A 25005-nucleotide genomic window follows, 5' to 3' on the forward strand; every position below is an offset into this window, starting at 1 on the left:
AAGACTTACCTGAAAGTAAGTGAATTGTGAGTGGTAAAGCACAGGATAAATGTGAAGAGTTGTCCCAACCACTAGCAGCAGTTCAAATTTATGAAGGGAGGAGCTAATGTAGCCTGTGAAGCCTAAACACCATATTTTTAATAGAGCTTCCAAGTCAAATAGTACAGTAAACGCTACCTGTGAAGAGTAAAAATACAAAAATGACCACTTAGCATTATCACAGCTCATACACAAGTTTTAACTCAGATTAGAGTTCTACACTTGGGGCTTTGACTGTAACATTCTCAGTTAATTTTCATACAGTGGTGACTTTCTTGTAAAGTCACTCAAATAATTAGGTAATAACAGGGCTACTTACTAGGGAAAAAGTTATTTGAACAAGGGCCTGTAAGTTGGTATTCCCTTTGAAAAGAGTATTTTTTGGAAAAAATCCAAGGCATAACAGTAAATTGGCAAACAAATCATTGTAAAGTACAATGTGAAATCATTTTCAGCAAAGGTCAGACAGACAAAATTCAAAATTTAGCATCCACGGTTAACTGAGCATTTTTATAGGACAGGGTAGCTAAATTTAACAGCATATCCTATTGCAACTTGCCCAATTTACTCCCTGTAAAAAGAGCAAGTCTAATTTAATGATAAAAGATATGTCTCAAAATATTAACTTGTGTATTAGTCTTTAAAGCCCAAAGCTGGCCATAGATGGTTTTTTTTTTGTTTTTGAGTGTGCTTAGCAAAAATAAACAAACAGATTCCTCTATTCAAACCAGCAAGGTTAGTGGAGGATTTCTGCCACTTACTGGAAAATTTCTTTCTGGCAGCAGGACTCAGTTGTCAGAATATACTGATCAGTGTCTGATTTGCTGCAGTCACTGATCAAGAAAATGTTTCTAACATTCCTGTTTGACAGAAATTGATTGATGTCTGTCGTGCGGGTGTGGCCACACATGGATCAAAATTCAGCCTGTCCCTGCTGAATTAGCTGAATATCAGTCCACATATGTAAAGCTCTGCATAAATTGATGGTGCTATATAAGTACCTGAAACAAAAAACAAATCTATGGCCAGCTTAAGTTTAGTCGAAAAGTTAAAAAAAAAAGTCAGCACAGGGGTGTTACTCAAAATCATGAGAATTGTCCCTTGTGTTACTGGCTGAGGTTTAAGTTGAAAACTTCAGTCCTCTTATCCCCCTTTCCTTCCCTTTAGGCCATAATCTCTGATGCCGTGTTAATACAAATCAGTGGGACCTATCATATGCATTCATCAAGAGTGCTGACTATGTTCGCCTTTTCAATCTGCCTCTATTCAAAGAAGCTATACTATAGCTTCCATGAATGAAATAAATTTTATGAATGGAAGAGACAGAATTTCATTCATCCACCCATCCTCCATTCATAGACCATGTTTCATTCATGGAAGCTATAGCATAGCTTCTTTAAATGGAGGAGGGGGGCAGAAAGAGTGGGCATAGTAGGCACTCTTGATGGGTGCATATGATAGATCCCTCAGCTCTATTAACCCTCATGGCAACAGAAGATTACCACTGTGGCCAGGCCAGGGGATACATCTCATTGTCTGTAAGTAATGTACTTTGTGATGATTTTCTTAAAAACTTTTGATTAATCTTAAGAGTTAAGAAAATTAAACATATAATGTTGGAATAGCCCTTGGTCAGCTGGTGAACCATACTCTGCTGTGTAGCCTCCAAGTAAGATTTATTCTGGCCCATGATCCTCTGACTTGGCTGTCTGTGTAAAGTCACTCAGCTTGGCCAGGGATCCTATCATTCAGTATGTAGAGCCAAGTGCCGTGTACTGTCCTGCCATAGAATGACATAAGGAGTTCAAGCAGTTCTGGTTATATCCAAAGTCTCCCTAAAAGCATGGACACATACACCCACATGATTAATTTGCTGCAAGGTCATCTAGGATAAGTAATTCAGGACAAGTAACAAGCTCTTTGCCTACTTGTAAAACCATAGATGGGCTTTTGTTTTCTAATTATTAGAATAAAAAAACATCTTTGTGGATGCAGGTCCTTTCTGCAAGGCACAGTATGAGGATGGACTCAATTAAAAGGAGTGGAAGGAGGCACCTTCCACCACATTTCTCTGCTGTTATTCCTGCTTGCAATCCTGTTGGCTGTTGGTTGCCCCAAGGGATATTATCTTGGAACACTGATGATGTTTATTATGATGATATTTTAGCATAAACAAAACTTGGTAGAAGATAAGGGGAGGTAGACAACAGCAGTAGTTTAATAGTATGAGTGAATCTACAGTAATCCTTTATGCATGACCTAGCTTTCTTATTTCACACATCACTGAATTATTCTGTAAAACATTAGATGTTACTTTGGATGTAATTATTTGACTTATACTGTCTTGCTTTTAAGCACCACAGTAACCTATAGCGTGTCAAGAGGTGTTGGAACACTTGACACTCTTCAGCAATTTGTCTTTGCTTACTGTGCTCTTGTCTCTTTTCTAAGTAGTCCTCCCTACTTCAACGAGAAATACAGATTTTACTGCTACCCTGCAGATCTATGGCTGCCTCTTGCTTCAGATAATACGCTGACTGTCAAAAAGCAATTTTTAAAGATTGTGCAGCCAAGATGGTTCTTTTTATCTTAAGAGATATTTATAACACCCTTCCTACCATAACAAAAGTAGAATTTTAGGACTAATGTCAATATGTGAATATCAAGAAGATGAAAATCACAATTTGCAAAATTTAAGGATATTTTCCCCGAAGGAACATATTTGCATGGAAAGCCTGTTATTGTTGCATGTCTTTCTGTAGTACCGGTCACACAGTGCATTTCTGGTCCCTGAAAACCGCTTCAACTATTTTTAACATTGAAGTATTGGCACTAGATATTAAATATATTGGGAATAGGTACGTACTTTAGCACATTTTTATTGCCCGCATAAATATATGGCACCCGCAGCAGTGCATATGATATTTTGCTGTGGCAACAGTCATTCTCGAAATCCTTATTCTAACTCAACTGAATATGTAATACACTCTTGGAAATAATATTTAATTTTTATAGATGCACTAATTACAAGTGCACTAATACAGCGACAATCCTCTCTAACCTTCAACCTTTAAATTTAGCCTAACACTTACAATCTTTGCTCTAGTACTTAAAATTAACTCATATAGGTGTAGCCAGGTGCTAGGCTAAAAATGGAGAGTGAGAGAAACACTGACTGCAGCTGCTCTCTTTAGATGCTGCCCTGTGGTGCTGAACTGGTTAACAGCTATATCAGCATGAGGAGGGAGCTGCTGAGTAGGAAGGCTTCAATAGACTGAGTCAGGCAACATGGCATTGAGGAAACTGAACTACAGAGGAGAAAGACTCTACTGTGATCAAAAGCTTTTGAACTGCATTTCCCAGAGACAGATTGTCAGGAGGAGGTGAAAGAGCTGCATTTTCCCAAGCTGTACAAGACACAGCTTCCTCTTGTTGTGAGGGAGACTGGAAAGTGTACATCGCTGTCCAGTATGCACCATCACTGCTACATATTGGTGACCTGAGTGGGATCTGGAGTGCTGAGTTTGGTGGGGCCAACGGTCAGAGTCACCTGGGTGCAGAGCAGAGAGTGGACTAATCGCTGTGTGTGACTGGATGGTCAGCTGCTGCTGTTGTGGGGATTTACTATCTGCTGCTAGAGAGATTGAACCCTTTAGGAACTAACCAGTCATCTAGTAGCCTTACTGCTGCCTGCAGGCTTGACTGGGACTATTCTCCTGTGTGCCAACTGTACAACTGAGCCCCAATGCTAGCCAGCTAAATAATTAGAACTAAAGATTGTGCCTTTACATCTGATACACAGAGACCTTGACCTTGTGTTAAGGGGCACCTCTCAGGGAACATTGCACTATATCCTAGCCATCCTCTTAGAGTGCATTCTAGACTAGTTACAGTATTATTATTCACATAGCAGTTAATGAGTATATGCAAAGTTTACATATAAACATTTCATACAAGGTTTGCTGATTTTGCTGATTCATGCATTATTCCCAGTCTAGTGGTACAGAGCTCTATTCTAAGTTACCTTGGCATAGTAATTATACTGTCTATCAGACTGTGTCTGAACCTACCTTCTGTGTGTTCATTTATGCTCACACAATCGATTATTCTAACCCATACCAACACATTGAGATAATTTACCACTAAACGATCGTGTTTCTATTTATTGGTGCTAATTCACATCCAAGTTAAAGTTATCTATACACATGTTGTTATAAGTGCTTGCAGTAACTTTCATTCAACCAGTTGTGTCAAAGGAGCTCAAGTTGTTCTTGGGAGTCAAGGCGCATATCAGAGAACACAAATTATCAAGTGGTTCCTGGGGGTAGCACTACATAGAAAACAATTCGGGCAGCTGCCATTGCTGCCGTACTTTTAAATGTTCATGCTTCAGGTGAAAGAACAATTAGTAAAAACAGGATTTTTGCTGGCACATACCGTAATTAGATGACTGCCGATTTCACCTTATTCAATAAGCAAAGGGAAAATTAAATTTCCATTGTAAACAAGCATAATTCCTTTAGTAAAACCACCCCAGCAACTTCATAACCTAGAAGCAGCATGTATATGTTTAGTGTCCTAACCCCTGATATACATGCACTTATTCTAGGTCAGTGACACACCAAGCAGGAAAGAATGCATAAGGATTTGAATGTGATATATAAAAAGCCAGGCAGATCTTTCAGGTTTCATCCATTAGACCACCTATTCACAACATACATAGGACAGTGGAGAAAAGACAAAGAAATAGGGTTATCATCCCCACTCACCTCATTCTGTGTCTATGAATACTGTGCCATTAACCTTTACATTTCATGACACACAGAAGATCTTTTTTTTTTCATTGTAAAATATCTTTTTCTATTTGCAATTAAAGCTGAAGTAGTATCTGCCTATATTTTGCCTTTTTTGTTTGCTCACATATCCTCTCATCATATTAATGTATTTTTTAGTTAAAACCTTTCCAGTTGTATTATGTACTGTATGTGATTTTAGACCAGGTGACCCTGTCACCAGGTCTCTGTGCTGTTGAGGAGAGGAGGGTAGCAGGGTGCTATAGATAACTTCTTGAAAACATCACAGCACCCTGCCTTGGTATTCTCCTCAAGAGCCCTCAGTCCTGATGCATGCAGTGTGTTGTTTTATGAAGGTAAGTTATTCAATCCCTTCACGCCGTCACCTCCTGGCCCTTTAAGGGTTTCAGAAGCCGGGGGGCGGGGTTTAGGGTCATGTGACCGCAGTGACACGCCGTCATGGCGGTCACATGATCGGGAAAGGTCCCGATCGAAAGAGGAGATCAGGACCTTTTGGTGAGTACCGAACATGTGTGCTGGGAGCGCGCAGGGACTGTGCTCTCAGCATATATGTTCTTTTTTAATAGTACACAAATGTGCGGCCACACGGCGTCTACGTCCGGATGCCGGGAGGTCGCACATTTGCATTCGGCTGGCGTGAAGAGATTAAATATCAAAATGCCTGGTAGGGAATTTTAGTCTGAAGGAGTCGGCATTCCTAGGCTGCAATTGCATTCATACTGCCCTGGGAAAGGGCCACATGTGATGCTGAGTTCCATGAACAAAAGAAATGAACAAAAGGGGAAGGCTAGATGATTCTGCACAGCCTCCAAGAAATGAGGTGGGCTCTATCTGACTTGCTTCAGCTTTTAATGCACGCTGTGAGAAGCTCATATTGTGCAGTGAAATTAGAGTAAGCAGTTTCAGTATAGTAGAGGAGACTACAACTGTGCCAGACTAATGATTAAGCTGGAGCTCAGATGCACAGTTATGTTATGTAGCAGAACTTGGTATCTTGAGCAGATTTGAGTTTCTTCTGTGCAGAAAATCATTGAAGTCTAAATAAGCAAGCAAATGCATGAAACGCTTATGTGGTGACAAATCTTCGAATGAAATCAGGAAATAAAATGAGGTTTTCTTCTAATTATATTTAATATATCCATGTTCTTAACACAATGTGCCATTTAAGGTTTGAAAAATGTTATATAAAAGTTCCTGTCGGTTGCACTCTTGATGATAATAAGCAGCTTAGCAACCATCATGGATTGCCTACAGAGGTTCCACTCAAGCATCAGCTCATTACCACTGACATTTTCTTTCAGGAAACTAGCTTCCGGATTATTGGCTGACAGCCTTTATTCATTGTCAGACAAAAGGATTTGAACACGTTGGGAATATGTCCTTTGAGATCTTCAGGGAATAATTTATAACATGTTGAGCAGTGACTACCTAACTACTTGAAATGGCAATTTGTATACCCACCTCTGCAAGATAGAACTCATCATATTGTCTTTTAAAGTTCTCTCCTTTATAGTAGTTGCTTGCAGCTACAATTACATCCACTGCAACCATGCTTAGTATGAACATGTGGAAAATGGATGATCTCATCATCTTCTGCTCATGGACAAGAAACAAAACACAAGACAGAGATTACTCAGAGTTGCAGTTCAAGATCAACATTTTATGTTTTCACAGTAAAGATATTCATTGGAAATTTCTCCATTTCATTAGGGTTTGAATCATGGATATTTCTTTCTAAATATGTCACCATCTGCAGTCATTTTACAAATGCTACATGACATTCTCATAAACTGCAATCAGTGTGGCTTTTAACTGTACATTAAACATTCTTGTTTAAAAGAGAAAGACAGGTTTAATGGAAAAGAGAATTAAATAAATCCTGTATGTGGGAAAGTGAATTTGTCATTTCGTCAGAGTAAAAGCATTCTTAATTCCTCAAAGGCAAAGCATTCTCTATCACACTTGACATTAAAGAGCAATGTACTAATTACAACATGAGAAGGTCAATACTTGCTTCCACAAAAACCTCAGCCACATGCATACAAAGATGTCCACCAATAAATTAGTGGAAGTATAGGCATTAATAGCTAAGTGTATGCTTCATTGGATTCTATTACTTCCTATTGCAAAACTCTGTGGCCTAAACCAGTACTCAGTTAATTTATGTTGCTAATATTCTATATAACTCAAGAAAACATTAATAGCCATATTTCAAATTTTTTATGAATTATTTTGTACTCTCACAGAGCTGGATAAATGACATCCTTTGTCTTTAAAAATTAATTGCTGCAAAAAGGATAGCTTTACCTATGATTGTGATTACATGGGGTTTGAGTAAAAGATACGGTAAATATTTTCTCTGATTTATTCATTGTCTCAATTACCTGGCTTTAAAGCATTAAGAACTTGGTGGGCAGTATTCTGTGGTGAGTCTATTAAAAAAAAAATTTCCATTGATACACATGCACACACACACACACACAAAGAGCATTTTTAAGTGAAAGCAATTGATGTAGAACTATTAAACTTGGTCGACTGTGTCAAAATATCAGTATAAACATGTAATATTTATGCCTCATTTTGCATGTCATCTGTGCATCTTTTTTATTTCCCCTTCAAACTTTGGGTAAAGATCATCTTTGATAAAATAACTGTAAAGGCATTTTGAGGAACTAATGAATTATCAGGCTGCTTTGCAGCTATGTGTAACTATGAAATCATATATGATTTTTATGCACATAGTCTGCTCAGCTTTATTTAGCTATCCTGGGAAATCAATTCCTTTTCGATGGGTTTCTGAAGGGATAATGAATCAATGTGACACAATGCATGATGAAAAACTTTTGAGGACCCAAAGAAAGCAGAACATCATTGCCAAGTGCTGGTAACCTTGGAACTGCTTGTAAGTGTAACAAAAATAGTAGAAGTGGAAAACTTTCTGACGGGATATTTACAGCCATTTAAGAAGTCATCTGACCTCTGCTTACATTGGGCTCCACATAACACAACACCCTACAAGAACATGTTCTATTGATATTACTTGTGCTGTACTCACTAAAAGTGAAGCACCAACTGGTGGGCAGGTTGGACATGGGCATTCTCAAAAATGTCTTTTAATTCAAGTCCTGAGTTTTTTCCTTACTGTCCAATTCTGATCGATGTACCTACAGAATTGGATTTCAAAACAGGTTGCTCTCTCCATGTCTGGAGGGTCACAAACATGGAAGCCTCCTTCATGATATCAGTCTATATGCTATTCAGTATATATGCCACAGTATGCTATAGTATACAAAAATGGGCTCCTCTTGCAACACCAACCGTACCCTAAAATGCAATGTAGGTCATTTATACATGTGAATTACCCCCTTAACATTTATTGAAACTGAAAACAAAAAGATGATACTGGTTAGAAAAATCTTTATTTGTAATAAAAACAACCACTGCCATTAAGTCTACAGAAAGCAGTATAGACAAAGTATTTTATGTTTTTGTCAAACTCCTACAAAATCTCATCTTTTGCGGAGAATACATTGTATTAAAAGCTGAAGAGCAAAAGATCCTGTCATCTACTTCCAACTCCACTCTGAGTGATATAACAGAGATTCAGTCTAGTAGCCTGATTGTGAAATTCTGTACTATGATCCAGTCACCTTCCATGCTGCCTATGTTAACTGAATAACCTCTCTGTCACTCAATCACACTTAATGCCCCCCCCCCCACAAAATACAAATGTAAAAAGTAAAAACAAAATAATTAGAGTGTCCAGAGCTGCATGTTTTATATGACAGGAGCAGCATTTAACCTGGCATTCTAACTTTTCATCTTTCAAATTAACCTCCCTAGCGGTCTGATTATGTCCATATTTCTGTGCTCAAAGCGGTACATTTTTTTGCATGGAAATATGTATTTTTTTTATTGTAGGCCTGTAATTTTTAGGAATAACTCACTGAAATCTGTCCGAACAAGAGTCTAGTAAACATCCCTGGTAGGATAAAACTTGAAACACGAAATCATAAATTATAATTTAATAAATAATCATAAAAAATAAGAATATAATAATAATAATACATTTAATTCAATAATATAATCAAACCAAAAACACTGAAATTTGAAATATAGTGCCAAGTTCGCACATCACTGAGCAAAGTCGCAAAATCGTTTGCGACTTACGAATCATTATCACTCAATTCTGCAAGTCGTTCTGATTTACTGTCGCTGTATTCTAGGTGGTCTAAAACCGCTTTTGACCTGAAGGAAAGCTTTTTGGACACCATGGACGTTTCTCAGTTTCCAGGAAGAAAGAACAGTAAAAATGCAGGCAGGGCACAGGACAAAGCAGTAGGGACAAAATGCATGTGAAATGGTTTGATACAGTAATGTTTTACTATGTGATTTTAGTGAATGTCACTTTTTGTCATTTTCAAATTTCCTGCCAGTTCCGTCCCCCGTACGTCCCGACGTTGCAGGGGACGGAACCCAGAAGACAGATGCCGGCATCCGCCGAATTACATTGCCGGGGAAACTGCAGGAGGGACATTGTGGGAGCGCAGGACAAGGTAAGAGATCGAGGGATCCCAGAACAGTGCCGCATGGTATTCCCAAATGCAGCTCGAGGTTACCGCTTGTGGTACTGAAACTTTACCCCGAGCTACACTCGAGAATACCGTCAGGGAGGTTAAAGGCTAAAAGGGATGATAAAGTGCCTGTTACCCTATTAAAATGTTTCTATAACCACTTGCCCTTCAGAGGATTTACCCCCCATCCTGACCTGGCCATTTTTTGCGATACCGCGTTGCATTACATTAATTGACAATTTATGTCCTTTTTTTCCCCCACAAATAAGAGCTTTTTTTTGTGGCATTTGATTGCCTCTGTTTTTTATATTTGTGCTATAAACAAAAAAAGACCAAGAATTTTGAAAAAAAAAAACAATAATTTTGACTTTTTGCTATAAAACATATCAGTAAAAAAAACGTAGCAGAATACATTTTCGCCTAAATTTATGACTAAATTTGATTTCTAACATGTTTTTGCTAAAAAAAAAAATTGCGATACATGTAAATTAATTGGTTTACATGAAAGTTATAGCGTCTACAAATGGCAGTATGTATACTGTAATTTTTTTTTTAAACTAGTAATGGCATCGATCAACGACTAATAGCGGGTCTACGGCATTCTGACACGGGGGGGGGGGGGGACTGACTAACTGCCACTGACATCCCAATGACACTAATACACTGATCAGTGCTAATATAAAGCAATGGCACTGTACTAATAACATGAGCAGGAAGTGGTTAACATCTGGGGCGATCAAAGGATTAACTGTGTGCTGTGCTGTGCTGTGTTTTACTGTATGTGCTGTGTGTGATTTACTAGGGAAACATGCTACTGTGCAGAGAAGTACACAGCAGCATGTTACTGCTGGCAGGAGAGAGACCTGTGCTGTTTAGACACAGGTCTCTCCCCTGTAACTATTCCTCGGTGATCACCGGGTGCCGACAGAGAATCTCTGGCCGGGACCCGGTGATTGACATTTGTAACCGCCAATGGCGGTGCAGGTAGGGCAGTGCGTACATGCGCCCCCTACCTGGAAATGTAAAATCACGTATATACACACACATGATTTTGCGCAGCCCTGCCACCCTGTCGCAGTAGTTCTGCTATAGGGTGGCAGGGAAGCAGTTAACTATGTATGCATTTGTCTTTGTACATCTGTCTCATACACTGTCAGCTGCTTAGTCATAGTAGAACTGCAGAGTTTCCTCCTGTGAGTGATGCAATGGGCAGACCACATCCCAGAAAAGAATACTATGCAGTCATATGTCTGGATAATAAAAGGTCAGAGAAAAGAAAAATAGCTGTTTATTTTTTAACCTCCCTGGCGGTATTCCCGAGTGTAGCTTGGGGTAAAGTTTCAGTACCAAAAGCGGTAACCCCGAGCTACACTTGGGCTTACCATGCGGCACTGCTCCACGATCCCTTGATCACATACCTTGTCCTGCGCTCCCGCGATGTCCCTCCTGCAGTGTCCCCGGCAATGTAATCCGGCGGATGCCGGCATCTGTCTTCTGCGTTCCGTCCCCTGCGAGCGTCAGGATATACGGGGGACGGAAATTTGAAAATGACAAAAAGTGACATTCACTAAAATCACTAAAATCACATAGTAAAACATTACTGTATCAAACCATTTCACATACATTTTGTCCCTAGTGCTTTGTCCTGTGCCCTGCCTGCATTTTTACTGTTCTTTCTGCCTGGAAACTGAAAAACGTCCATGGCGTCCAAAAAAATTTCCTTTAGGTCAAAAGCGGTTTTAGACCAGCTAGAGAACAGCGATAGTAAATTAGAACTACTTGCAGAATTGAGTGGTAATGATTTGTGGGGAAATTTGTCATCAGACACTGAAAACGATTTTGCGACTTTGCTCAGTGATGTGCGAACTTGGCGCTATATTTCAAATTTCAGTGTTTTTGGTTTGATTATATTATTGAATTAAATTTATTATTATATTATTATTTTTTATGATTATTTATTAAATTATAATTTATGATTTCGTGTTTCAAGTTTTATCCTACCCGGGATGTATATTAGACTCTTGTTCGTACAGATTTCAGTGAGTTATTCCTAAAAATTACAGGCCTACAATAAAAAAAATACATAATTCCATGCAAAAAAATGTACCGCTTTGAGCACAGAAATATGGACATAATCAGACCACTAGGGAGGTTAACTAATGGATAAGATGGCCAAAATATAGACTTAATGATATCATATGTCTATGTAGTTACATAACATAAGGTAGTAAGGTTAAATAAAGACACCAGTCCATCCAGTTCAGCCTGTGTGGGTGTGTGTGCTCATGTCAAAATTTATATCCCAAATCCCTGTATATTGTGTTTAGAGATGAGCGAATCGAACATGACGAAGTGGAATTCGTTCCGAAGATTTGGAAAAATTCGATTCGCGACGAATCCGAAGATTAGCAAACTTCGGATGCACGAATCGAATTTTCCCAAAAATGGCGGCGACATGTGTGGCGACAGGAGAAAATGGACAGAGAAGATGGGGCGGGGATCTCTGGGAAGGCGCGCAGACAAGGCGCGCTGACCCATAATGCATTCATGAGTCATGAATCATGACGTGATCGCATTAGCCAATCAGCAGCCAGCCAGCACTGTGTAATGGTGGAGCTATAAATCGCGGCCATCTTAGAATTCTCCATTAGCCTCCGGTCATTCAAGAGAGACAGACCTGTCTGTATTAAGGGACAGAGTTAGGGCCACAGAGACTTTAGGGCCACAGAATCGTTACTCAGGGACACAGAATCGTTACTCAGGGACACAGAATCGTTACTCAGGGACACAGAATTGTTACTCAGGGACACAGAATCGTTACTCAGGGCCACAGCTATCAAAGAATCGAAAATTTAAAGTGACATACACCCTTTTTTTTTTTGGTGGCTGTCGTGCACAGTTGGTGCTGCAGTTTGCCGATTGTGCAAAATAAACTGACTTTCTGCTTCACAACCACTATTGTACGTTCAAAGAGTTAAATCCATTTACACGCCGGCTGGCGGTAATATTTTTTGGGTGATTAGTGCATTCCAGTGACAGAAACGTACAGTTTCCAGCCAACGGCAAGCTGCAATTGACCGATTGTGCTAAATAAACTGACTTTCTGCTTCACAACCACTATTGTACGTTCAAAGAGTTAAATCCGGTTTTATTTTTGGAGTGCTTATTGAATTAAAGAGTATGTCAGACAACACGCAGAGGAGTGGCAGAGGAGGCAATGTTTCAGGAGCGAGCAGACGTGGCAGCAGAGGAAGGGGTCGAGGCAGCACTAGTCGCAGCCAGAGGCCAGTGCTCCCGGTGTCATCCAGCGGTCGTGTCTCCACCGACAACCCTGCCGTCATCGATTGGTTGACTCGGTCGTCTTCCTCTTCCCAGGTCACCTCTGACACCTACAGCCAACGGTCGGTGGGTACGTCAGACACAACCGTTAGTTGGCATGGCCCGGGAGCAAGCCCACTGAAATCACGTGTCCTCGACCTGCCCCTGTCCTTTGGTGTTCCCTCACCAAGCGAAGTATCGCATGCTGTGGGCTCAGCCCCACTGTACAGTGAGGAAGAGCTAACAGAGGGCGGTCAGGAACGGGGGGAGACATCCACCTCTTCAGCAGCCAGGCGAAGAAGTACTGGCGAGGAGAGTGGCTCGGTAGCCGGTCTAGAGACAGGTCTGTCTCCTGACCCACACGCAGCCGAGGGGGCTAGTAGTGACGCGGAGACCCTAATTGATGATGATGAGGCTGATCGCACTTGGCAGCCTCGTCGTCATCAGGCTATTGCTTCCGCATCATCAGGAGAAGAGGGTGCCAGCTTGCCAGCGAGCAAAACAGTCGGTGGGTTGCCCCGGAGGCAGCAGGGTCGCAGCAGTGTCAGTGGAGCCAAACGGCCACGGAGTAGAGCACCAGCTCCACTGCAGCCTACCACCACGGCCAGTAGTGGTGCCGGTGTGCACGGCGGAAGTAGCAGTCAGCCAGTGAGGAGTAGCGGGGGCAAAGTTTCCTACTCGGCGGTGTGGCAATTTTTCGTCACGCCGCCCGAGGAAGTAAACGTAGCCGTATGTCGACTATGTGGCCAGAAAGTCAAGCGTGGCCAGGGGGCCAATGTTGGGACTACAGCGTTGCGTCAGCATATGCAGCGTCGCCATTCGGTGGCCTGGGAAAACCGTGATAAAGATACGGCGGTTCTGCCTGCCCCAGCCCCCGCTCCATCACCCGCTCCGTTACTTGCTCCGTCACCCGACGTCAATCGCCCTCTATCAGCCAGTCAAGGCTCCAACACCTCTGCTGAGGGGAGTTGTCGCTCGTTGGCATCTTCCGCTCGTTCAGATTCTCCTTCTCCTGCTACTCCTCTTCACGGATTCCGTCAGCAGTCTTTCTTGGAATCCGTTTCCAAGAGACAACAGTTTGCGAGCACGCACCCGACGGTGCAGAAGCTGAACGTCCTCCTGTCCAAGTTGCTGGTGCTGCAGTCCCTCCCTTTCCAAGTGGTGGACTCAGCACCTTTCCGAGAAATGATGGCTTGTGCCGAGCCGCGGTGGAGAGTGCCAAGCCGGCATTTCTTCGCCAAAAAGGCAGTGCCAGCCCTGCATTCACATGTAGAAGAGATGGTGGGCCAGTCTTTGAGCATGTTGGTCTCTGCCAAAGTGCACGGCAGCGCCGGCGTGTGGAGCTGTAACTACGGTCAGGGACAGTACATGTCATTTACGGCCCACTGGGTGAACGTGGTGCCGGCACAGCCGCACCAGCAACTTGGACAGGTCATGCCGCTTTTGCCTCCACGTTTGCACGTCCTTGGTCCAGCAAAGATGTCCGCCTCTACCACCTCTTCTTCCGCCGTGTCCTCAGCCGCCACCCCCGTGCCAAGTCCCATTACCCGACCGGCATATCACATGTGCAGGGCGCAACGGTGTCACGCTGTGCTGCACCTGGTATGCCTTGGCGAACGTAGTCACACAGGGGAGGAACTTCTGAGTGTAATGAACAGAGAAATCGACAGATGGCTGTCTCCGCGCAAACTGAAAATCGGAACCATGTTGACCGACAACGGAAAGAACATGGTGTCTGCTCTGCGTCAAGGAAGGTTGTGCCATGCGCCATGCATGGCTCACGTGTTCAATCTGGTTGTCAAGCGGTTCTTAAAATCCACCATCCCACTGCAAGACATCCTTAAAATGTCACGTAAACTTTGCATGCATTTCAGCCATTCCTACACCGCAAAGCACACCCTCCTTGAGCTGCAGCGGCAGAACGGAATTCCACAGCATCGCCTGATCTGCGACGTTGCAACAAGGTAGAATTCAACCCTACATATGTTAGACCGCCTTTACGAACAGCGAAAGGCCATCACCGATTTCCTGATGTTACAAGCGGATAAAGTTACTCCCCTGTGTAACTTCGATGTCAGCCATTGGCAGCTCATGCGTGACACCTGCCGCTTGCTCAGGCCCTTTGAGGAGGCCACGCTATTCGTGAGTCGGCAGGACTATGGGATGAACGACGTCATTCCTCTGTTGCACGTCCTGGAACAAATGCTGTTAACAATGGCTGGTCAGGGTGCGGTAGACGTGGCGCACAGATCTCAACGCCACATGACCCCTGTGGGGGCAGGACAGGAAGAAGAGGAGGAGGTAGAGGAGGACATTGGTGCTCAGGAATTATTGAGTGAAATGGGTGGTTTTTCCACTCAGCGGACAGGAGTGGAGGAGCAGGAGCATCTGGTAGAGGAGGAGGAGGAGACAGAGGACCCAGACGCACCGTGGCAGTATGCTGTGGAGATGGAGGCAGGGAGTCCCTCGCATTCCTTGGCACAAATGGCCCATAGCATGCTCGCTTGCTTGCGTAGCGACAGCCGAATAATAACCATCAGACAGAGGGATGACTTTTGGCTGTCCACCTTGTTGGACCCTCGCTACCGTTCAAAAATGGTGGCCTTTTTCACACCTGCTGAGAGGGAGGCCAAAATAAAGTACTATAAAAACCACCTATCACCACACTGTGCCACGGGCCCCTGTACCGCCTTCTCATACTGCTGCCAGATCCATCCTCTGCCATGTGCGTCTTTGTCGTCTGCTCACGCTGCTGGGTTCCAGTTTTAAACCTAGGCCTGTGTATGGCTTCCGAATACTGCTGCCTCCACCGCCACCCTGCGCCATGTGCCTCTGTCGTCTGCTCACGCTGCTGACGGCTTCCGCTTTTTAACCTAGGCCTGTGTATGGCTTCCGAATACTGCTGCCTCCACCGCCACCCTGCGCCATGTGCCTCTGTCGTCTGCTCACGCTGCTGACGGCTTCCGCTTTTTAAACTAGTCCTTTGTATGTCTTCCGAATACTGCTGCCTCCACCGCCACCCTGCGCCATGTGCCACTTTCAGGTCTCCTTACACTGTTGGTGGGTTCCATTTTGTGATAGGGTGCTGTATGGCCTTCCATTGCTGCTGCCTCCACCGCCACCCTGCGCCTCTGTCGTCTGCTCACGCTGCTGACGGCTTCCGCTTTTTAACCGAGGCCTGTGTTTGGCTTCCGAATACTGCTGCATCCACCGCCACCCTGCGCCATGTGTCTCTGTCGTCTGCTCACGCTGCTGACGGCTTCCGCTTTTTAAACTAGTCCTGTGTATGTCTTCCGAATACTGCTGCCTCCACCGCCACCCTGCGCCATGTTACACTTTCAGGTCTCCTTACACTGTTGGTGGGTTCCATTTTGTGATAGGGTGCTGTATGGCCTTCCATTGCTGCTGCCTCCACCGCCACCCTGCGCCATGTGCCTCTGTCGTCTGCTCACGCTGCTGACGGCTTCCGCTTTTTAACCTAGGCCTGTGTATGGCCTTCAATTGAAGCTGCTTCTGCTCCGCCACTCTGCCATTGGACTCTTGATAGTCGTCTCCCCACGCTGCTGCTGGGGGGACTTTTTAACATAGGCCTCTGTATGGCCTTCAATTTTAGCTGCTTACGCTCCGCCACTCTGCCATGGGCCCCTGTACCGCCTCCTCATGCTGCTGCCAGGCCCGTAATCTGCCATGGGCCCCCGTACCGACTCCTCATGCTGCTGCCAGGCCCGTAATCTGTCATGGGCCCCTGTACCGCCTCCTCATGCTGCTGCCAGGTCCAGAGTGTGTCATGGGTCCCTGTACGGCCTCCCATTGCTGCTGTCTCCATCGCCACACTCTGCCATGTGCCACTTTCAGGTCTCCTCACACTGCTGGTGGGTTCCATTTTGTCATAGGGTGCTGTATGGCCTCCCATTGCTGCTGCCTCCACCGCCACACTGTGGCTCCACACTCTGGTTTTGGCCCAGTGACTGCCCAAATGAGTGAAGTGTGCGGTGATTCTAAGATCGACGGCACTCATCTGCATGTCATACTGACTGACAGTATTATTTCTCTTCCCCAGCAGACTCCAAGGGCATTTAAATTAAAGGTACAGTGTTCTGCACTAATATAAAGGCTCTCTGAAGCCTAGAAACACCCTTTTTATAAGTTAAATTCGCAGCGAATATATTCGGCACGAAGCGAATTTAATCGGCGAATTCGGCGAATCAGCCGAACCGAATTTTTGAATAATTCGCTCATCTCTAATTGTGTTCACTAAGATGCCCATCTAAGAGATTTTTTTAAACTATCAATACTTCCCGCTAACACTACTAATTTTGGAAGTGTGTTCCACATCCTTACCGCCCTGGCAGTGAAATATAGTTAAACATTCAATTCTACTTTTTTTAAACTTTAAAAGTCAATAAAAAAAGCAAAAAACATGGAAAATCACAAGTATGCTACTGATGAAAACTTCAGTGTAACTGCTTCAGTATGTGTGATGTTTTTGCTTGCAAAGTTACCTACTTTCTTGACATGGAATTCCCTGCTAGGATGGCCAGTTAAATATTTTACCATGCATTTTAATTTTTCTGTAGGAATGCATTAGCAAGTAAAAAAGCTAATGAGGTAATAAGAAAGACTACATCTAGAACATATTGTGAGCTGAAGATCTGTTGTTTTTTTCCTGGAACATAAATTTAAACACTATTGGCAAAAACTTTATATACGAATGAATGAACCACCAGTAAAGCAGAATTGTTCTGTAGACACTCGAAAGGTAAGTAGACCTAAATTAGACTGGGAAATAGATATTTCTGGAATGGACCAATTTTGACTGATGTGGTAAAATATTCGGTAACCGGTTCACATCCTGAACGGGAAGCTGCGGAAGTTATCCCTCCATACACCCCCCTATTTTTTTTTTCTTCCTCTCCTTTCACTTACCCTGTCCCCTTCTCAATCTGTTATCCTTTACATTTCCCTCTCAGAAAATGGGAAAACTGAGGGTCAGAGCAGCAATTCCACTTGAATATACCATATGTTAGTTTTCTTTTGTACATATTCGGAACGTCAGTGCCTTTGAACTCCCTCTATACTCAAAACAAAAAATGTTTGACCTGCATATCATTCAGTAATGTATTCTACCTTAACCATTTGCTCTGCTCTGCAGGAGTTTGAAAATAAAGAATTTATTAAAAAAAAAAAAAAAAATACTCAATAACTTTCGATAATTTGGTGGGGAGATTACCCCATGGACAATATCCATTAATGCAAAGTACCCTTTTGATGTTTGATCCTATGGCATATCTATAATAGGGAAACCAGAAAAGACACCAGTAAAAGGTGGACCCAGGACCTCCACAGAGATTTTCATTGTATTTTCTATAAGATGAAATATCACTTCTGTGCGTTCTTATGGCACAGGTGATCTTGCCATGGTCTTGCTAAACTTAGCAATGCCATTTATATCTATGGGCAACAATATACATCACTTGGTAATCACTTACTGGATAGTGGCCAATTGACCATGACTGATTTATTTTGTTTGGGTAATTGCCATTTTTGTAAATGTCTGTAAACTCTTTAAAAAAACATAAAAAAAATCAGGCAATTGGCATTTACTTTATTTGTAGAAAAATTAATTGTGTAGGGACATGCAAGAAACTTACTGGTCTGTGACCACTGTAACTTCCGGAGATGATGGATCACCAAACCAATTACTGGAAACTTTGATATTCATTGTCTTAGACTGCCAATTATGCTAAAAGAACATTGACGCAAATGGAACTTATAGAAACACTAAAAACAAAGTACACAACAGCTCGACAATAAACAGCAAATGTGTTAAGAAATTGGTCTTTATCAGAAAAGAAGTAATACTTTTAATAAGCTACAAACACATGAATATCTTGTTTATATCTTACAAGAATTCACATACTTTTAAATAAGGCACCAGGCCAATCTTCCCAATCTTAGGTCTCCAATTCATGTCATCAATTTGCCTGCAGCTCCATGGACATCAGAATCTGTCAAAGTTGCAGGAATTTTTATCCATGCAAACCTCCAGATAGGTTACCCTGGTAAAATATTTCAAGTTCGTTCCACAGTCTCCTCTGTGGTTCAGGCATTACCAATATTTTTCAGCTTGAAGACAGACCATGCATTGTATACTCAGTGCTATCAGTTTTTTAAAAGCGTAAACACAGAGGTGACTTTTTATGGGCTTGAAAATGAGTGAGACCTCTGGGCTTCATAAAGGCAACATTGTATATATTTATACACAATTTGCAAAAGCTGACATTTGTTTCAATAGAGGGGAGGATTAATACATAACAAATGGCCAAAGTACTTAGTTATAGTGTATAGAATAACCATTAAAGAGCAAATGCAGAACCATAACCGATTTGTCTCAAGGTTTGATAGGTTATTCATTTATTCTTTAGCATCAGGTGTTCCCTTTCTGTGCAACACTGGCAGGTTTATAGAGTTGGCAAGCAAAAATGAATTTCAAATAAGGCAGTATTTATCATAATTTAATGCCTACTTAGCAAGCTTGGGATCTGGAAGTTAAAACTACATTTTCAAAGATGCCATTTGTCACTGTATACCTGAATATTTCCTTGTAGATTGTTTGAATGCTAATTAGGATTTTCCAAAGACTGCACATAATGCATTAACAGGTGTTGTTTTGCTTTTTAATTGATATTAACGATCCTATCTTTAAGGTCCTAAGCACTATTAAATCCGTACATCAGTAGGAACTGTAGGCTAAATTTACTAAAATGTTTATTGACCACAAAATCACCAGTATTATTTTATGCCACAATTCTAAAAGCTTTCAGAGTTCTCAATTGTGCTTAGCATGTCTTAAATTTAACAAACTCAATCATGATGAGCAAGAAAAAAAAACAACTTTCCAAACTGCAAGCTAAATGAAATGGATGATTATTCTGCTATTTTTAAATTGATTTGAATAAATCCTAGAAAACTAGCTAAACACACATTTCTAAAAAAATATTTTCTTTGAGAACTGCGCTGACAATGTGACAGACATCACACAACAGTATCAGATGGATTTTCTACCAAGACAAATAAAGAATATACCGTTTCTTTATATCAAACTTAAATACCCCAATACTTTCTTTAAAATAGCTGTTTCAGCCAGCCAGATTTAAATTAGACCATACCACTCTCTTACCACTGATGAGAAAATTACCACTCCATTTTCTGTAAGAAATATTTTCTGAAGCACATCTATGCTTCAGTATGTTCATTACATGTTGTGCCATCAAATAAGAAAGCCCAGCACTAGCTGTTCACTGATTCTGCAGTTTGAAGATCTAGGAGTGGAGAAGAGGGTATACCCTACTCTGAGTCATTCATCTGACTCACTTCACTGTTGTTTTGTGTTAAATGAGATCTTCTTATTCACAGTACGGCAATAAACTAACTAAAACTATGTAGTTCCAGAATTGTGCTCAAAATCTGCTGGCTGCAAAGGCTCTCTAGTTACAAATAAATGAAAAAACTATATATATTCTCTTTGTTTTTAGCCAGCAAAGCACTGAGAAACACAGTATGCCTTCAAAAACTGAACATATTTACACATACTCACGTACACATAAATTAAAAAACTAAGTGCATATTTCTTATTTTATTTTGGAATGTGGCACCTGTGCATCCAGGACTGATGATATAGAACACAGATGGAGGTTAAACATATTAACATATAAAAATTAGTAATTAGACCCATTTGTATACCCCGTACGTTTACTATACCTCATGCCAAGCATGACAGAAGCAAATGGCTTAAACCCGATTGATAAAGATTGATTATGTTTGAGAACAAGTGCAAATGTGGTGTAAAACTGAACACTCAGTTTTGCTAAACGTAGGGGTTGACTTGAATTTACATAGTCATTCGCCCACTGAAAGTGAAAGTACAGATGTTCTGTGCAAATGGGGCAAAAAAAAGATATTTAAAAAACCAATATCTGAAGCTGCCTGAAAGTAAATAATTGATTTTTGATGTGAATTACCACATTTGTCCTCTAGATAGAGCTAGGTATTATAGGAATTTCCTGTAATACTTAGCTCCATCTATTGAATAAATGCAGTATTTTTCATTTAAAAATCAATTATTTACATTTGAACAGCACAGGATATAGCCTATTTACATTTTTTTTTTGCCCCATTCACGTAGAAGGAATATACAGTACATATACCTTCACTGTGTGAATTTTTTTTATCAACCCCTTAGTATCTACCACAACATCATAAAAGTAATAGAAGATAATACAATATACATCTGGAAAATTCTATCAAATGCAGAAGCTATTGCTTTCTTTGATTGACATGATCTTTCATATGGTGTCTCCCTCAACTTTAAAGTGGTACTAAAGTTTTTATTTTATAACAACATGTTATGCTTACCTGCTCTGTGCAGTGGTTTTGCCCAAAGCAGCCCGGATCCTCCTCTAGTTGGGTGCCCGCCAGTGCTCCTGGCCCCTTCCTCCTGTTGGTTGCCCCTACAGCAAGCAGCCTGCTATGGGAGCACCCAAGCAAGTCAAGGCTCTGTGTGTCCATTCACACACAGAGCCGTGTATTGGTCCCACCCCTTCCCTCTCCTAATTGGCTCACTGGCTGTGATTGACAGTAGCAAGAGCCAATTGCTCTTGCTGCTGCCTCAGCCAATCAGGAGTGAGAGAGTCACTAGAGAACCAAGGCTCTCATGGACATTGCTGGATTGGGATGGGGCTCAGGTAAGTGTTAGGGGGGGCTGGAGGGGCTGCTACACACAGAAGGTTTTTTACCTTTATGCATAGAATGCATGTAGGTTAAAAAAAAACCTTGAATCTTTAGAACCCCTAATTCTTTTTAAAACTCACTAATTGTAACTGATCTAATTTTAATGGTCAGGTTTTTTTTTGTAACAAATGGAGACAAATATTTATCTTTATAGTGTAACTGTTTCCTGCCCTCTCTTCCCTGTTATTTATGATATTCAGCTATTTTTTTACTTTTTGAGTTTTATATTGCACAGGTGTCTAGTCTTATTTTAAAACACATATTTTCTGCTTTTAGATTTCCCCATTTCTCCCCCTACCTTATTATTCTTCTATTAATGCTTGTATTGACTATATAAAGATAATAAAACATACAATATTGTCATAAATCCATTTCAGGGTATTTATATTATGACTGCACGGGCATTCAATATCATATTAATCTTCACTGTAATTGTAGTTTGTAAGAATGAAAGTGAATGTGGGTATAAAGAGAATTGCTTGAGTCGTAGACAAGTTCCCTACATAATAAATAGTCCCCAAGTTTACACAATAAGTCTGACAGGCATGAGTCATGTTCATTATTTATTAAGGCAACTTACATCCACTTCTAAAAATGTTAAAATTCTCATATGAGCAGGAAGGGAAGTCTGACTGTGCTGGCCTCCTGTACCACACACTCTATGTTACTGTGATATTCGTGCCTGGCTATTCAGAACAGCATTTAATGCAGCAGGAGGCACTGTTACCGGCAAAAAAACAATTTTCTCAGTACATATAATTTTTATTGAACATTTACCAGTTTCCTGGCAGTAGACCTCATACTCTTAAATAACCATGATCCTATTAATGCACACTTTCTTTTTTATTAACTTGTGAACAGAATCACTCTTAGAACTTAACAGCACAGGGAAACATTTAAATACCATTACAAAGCTACACAGATTGAGATTCATTTTGCCTAATCGGAAAAACATTTTTACCTTTCCTCTTCAGATTACTTTAGCGGGAGAACGGTGAATCATAAGACTGCAAACTCAATGACAACAAGCTCATAGAACAACAAGTCTTGACTTGTCTGTATTATCAGTTAGAAAGCAGTGAGCATTGATTAAATATGTCTGAATCTATTATCATATCTAAATGGTACTATCTATTGTCTAAATGGGATGTGTAAAAATCAAGTCCAAAAAAGATGAAAAAAAATTTGTGACAATCCACCACCAAAAGTACTAAATGAACTCACCAGAGCTAAAAGAAACTGAAGCATATATTGTTCTGGGGGCGATGGTTAGCAGGGTAATGAGCCACTCATGGATAGATCTTCAGGGAATGATTTTCTGCAGAAACCGGCTCCAAACAAACCAATGTGAAAGAAGCAATGATCTGTGATCAAATACACCACTAAGGAAATCCACTTCTCCAAGACTTCACCTTATTCATATCCAAAGGGCGTTATGCCAGACACTCGGAAAAAACAACAACTTCATAGTGCAGTACCTTTAAAACAATTTAATTTATTATGCACTCATCCCACTTAACTCAAAAGGTGTCCCAGCCGACACCAGCATTAACAGCATGTAAGAAACACAATGAACGAACCCAGCCACTCGGCACATGCGCAGTCGATCGCTGGGAAAAGTAATGACGTAACATCAAAGCCCCGCCCTAAGCATTTTGTCATCGACGCCCTCACGTCCACTCCGTGAGCACGTCGAAGACGAAACGCGCAGGCTCGAGTTATTCCATTCGTCCTTGAGGCGATAGATGGCAGGCCCCTGCAACCTCCGCAGGTTACCCACGAGACCCTGCTGGTTGAAGTAGCTATTGGGGCTGTTCACAGGGACTTGGCCTGTTTCCTGGTAATTTCTTCCCCGCACTACTCCGTGGTTTTGGGATATCCCTGGCTTCAGAAGCACAATCCAACCTTTGATTGGTGGTCAGCCGAGATTCTCTCGTGGTCTCCAGTGTGTTGCATCCGTGGACCTGTTAAGGTGTTGTGTGTCTCCTCGGACTCTGTGTTGCCTACTGACTATGGGGAGTACCTGGACGTGTTTGACAAGGTGCGAGCCAGTGCTCTGCCTCCTCATCGTCCATACGATTGTGCCATAACCTTAAAACCCGGTGCCACTCCTCCGCGTGGCAGGGTGTATCCTCTTCCGGTTGCGGAGAATCAGGCCATGGAGGAGTACATTGTGGATGCGCTTTCCCGGGGGCATATTCGCAAGTCTACTTCTCCAGCAGGAGTTGGCTTTTTCTTCGTGAAAAAGAAGGGCGGTGAATTGAGGCCTTGCATTGATTTTAGGGGTCTCAATCGAATCACGATTAAGAATCATATCCAGGATGTCAAGTGGGTGCTGCAACGGTTACGTGAGAACGAGCTTTTCTGTAAGCTCAAGAAGTGTGAATTTCACCGATCCCAGGTTGCCTTTTTGGGCTACATCATTTCCGCTGTGGGATTTTCCATGGACCCTCAGAAGGTTTCGGCGGTTCTGCAGTGGCCTCATCCTAGTGGTCTTCGGTCCATTCAGTGCTTTTTGGGATTCGCCAACTATTATCGGAAGTTTATCAGGAACTTCTCCACGCTGGCCAAGCCTCTCTCAGATCTGACAAGAAGGGCAGTAATCCCCACGAGTGGTCATCTGAGGCCATCTTAGCTTTCGAAGCTCTGAAATCCGCCTTCGCTTCGGCTCCGATACTGTCTCATCCCAATCCTGGGTTGTCTTTTGTCCTCGAGGTTGACGCATCGGAGACGGGAGTAGGCACCCTCCTGTCTCAGCGTCAGTCGCCCGATGGACCCCTACTTCCCTGTGGGTTCTACTCCAGGAAGCTTTCCTCTGCAGAATGCAACTGCCAGATTGGAGACGGAGTTGTTGGCCATTATTCAGGCTCTCAAGGAATGGAGGCACCTGCTCGAGGGTTCTGCGGTTTCGGTCCTCATTCTCACTGACCACAAGAACCTGACGTATCTCTCGGAAGCTAAGAGGTTAACACCCTGTCAGGCCAGATGGGCTCTGTTCTTGTCGCATTTTAACTATGTGGTCCCCTATTTGCCTGGCTCCAAGAATGTCAGGGCTGATGCCTTGTCGCGGCAATACTCTGAGCTGTCTAGGGAGGACTCTGAGCCGACCTCGGTCATACCTCCGGATCAGATCCTGGCTGCCATTCATACCAGCCTGACTTCTCCCCTTGGGGAGCAGATTTTGGCGGCTCAAACTGATGCTCCCTCTGAGAGACCGGCTGGTAGATGTTTTGTACCTGAGGGATTGCGCACCCGCTTGCTGCGTACCTACCATAATTCCAAGACTGCCGGGCATCCAGGGAGGAACCAGCTGTCCTGGGTCGTTTCTCGTTTATTCTGGTGGCCATCTCTTCGTTCCGACATCGCCTCATATGTAGCGGCATGTTCTGTCTGTGCCCAGAATAAATCTCCTCGGCATCTTCCATTGGGCCTTCTGCAACCCATTCCCAATGGGGAGCATCCCTGGTCAC

General features: G+C 42.3%; 1 protein-coding gene across 2 annotated transcripts in view; it reads right to left on the minus strand.

Annotated features, from left to right (window-relative positions):
* NALCN (sodium leak channel, non-selective) overlaps positions 1-25005 on the minus strand; it is a 694063-nt gene that overhangs the window by 309045 nt on the left and 360013 nt on the right. For both annotated transcript variants that reach the window (XM_089679951.1, XM_089679950.1), the window contains 2 exons: positions 6315-6446; positions 10-177 (listed from right to left, as the gene is read on the minus strand). In XM_089679951.1, the coding sequence (XP_089536077.1) occupies positions 10-177; positions 6315-6446 (300 nt within the window). The remainder of the gene's footprint in view (positions 1-9; positions 178-6314; positions 6447-25005) is intronic.

Source organism: Staurois parvus, unplaced genomic scaffold, assembly GCF_062004578.1.
Source record: "Staurois parvus isolate SC_StPar_1 unplaced genomic scaffold, SC_StPar_1.0 ptg000233l, whole genome shotgun sequence".
NCBI classification, from domain to species: domain Eukaryota; kingdom Metazoa; phylum Chordata; class Amphibia; order Anura; family Ranidae; genus Staurois; species Staurois parvus.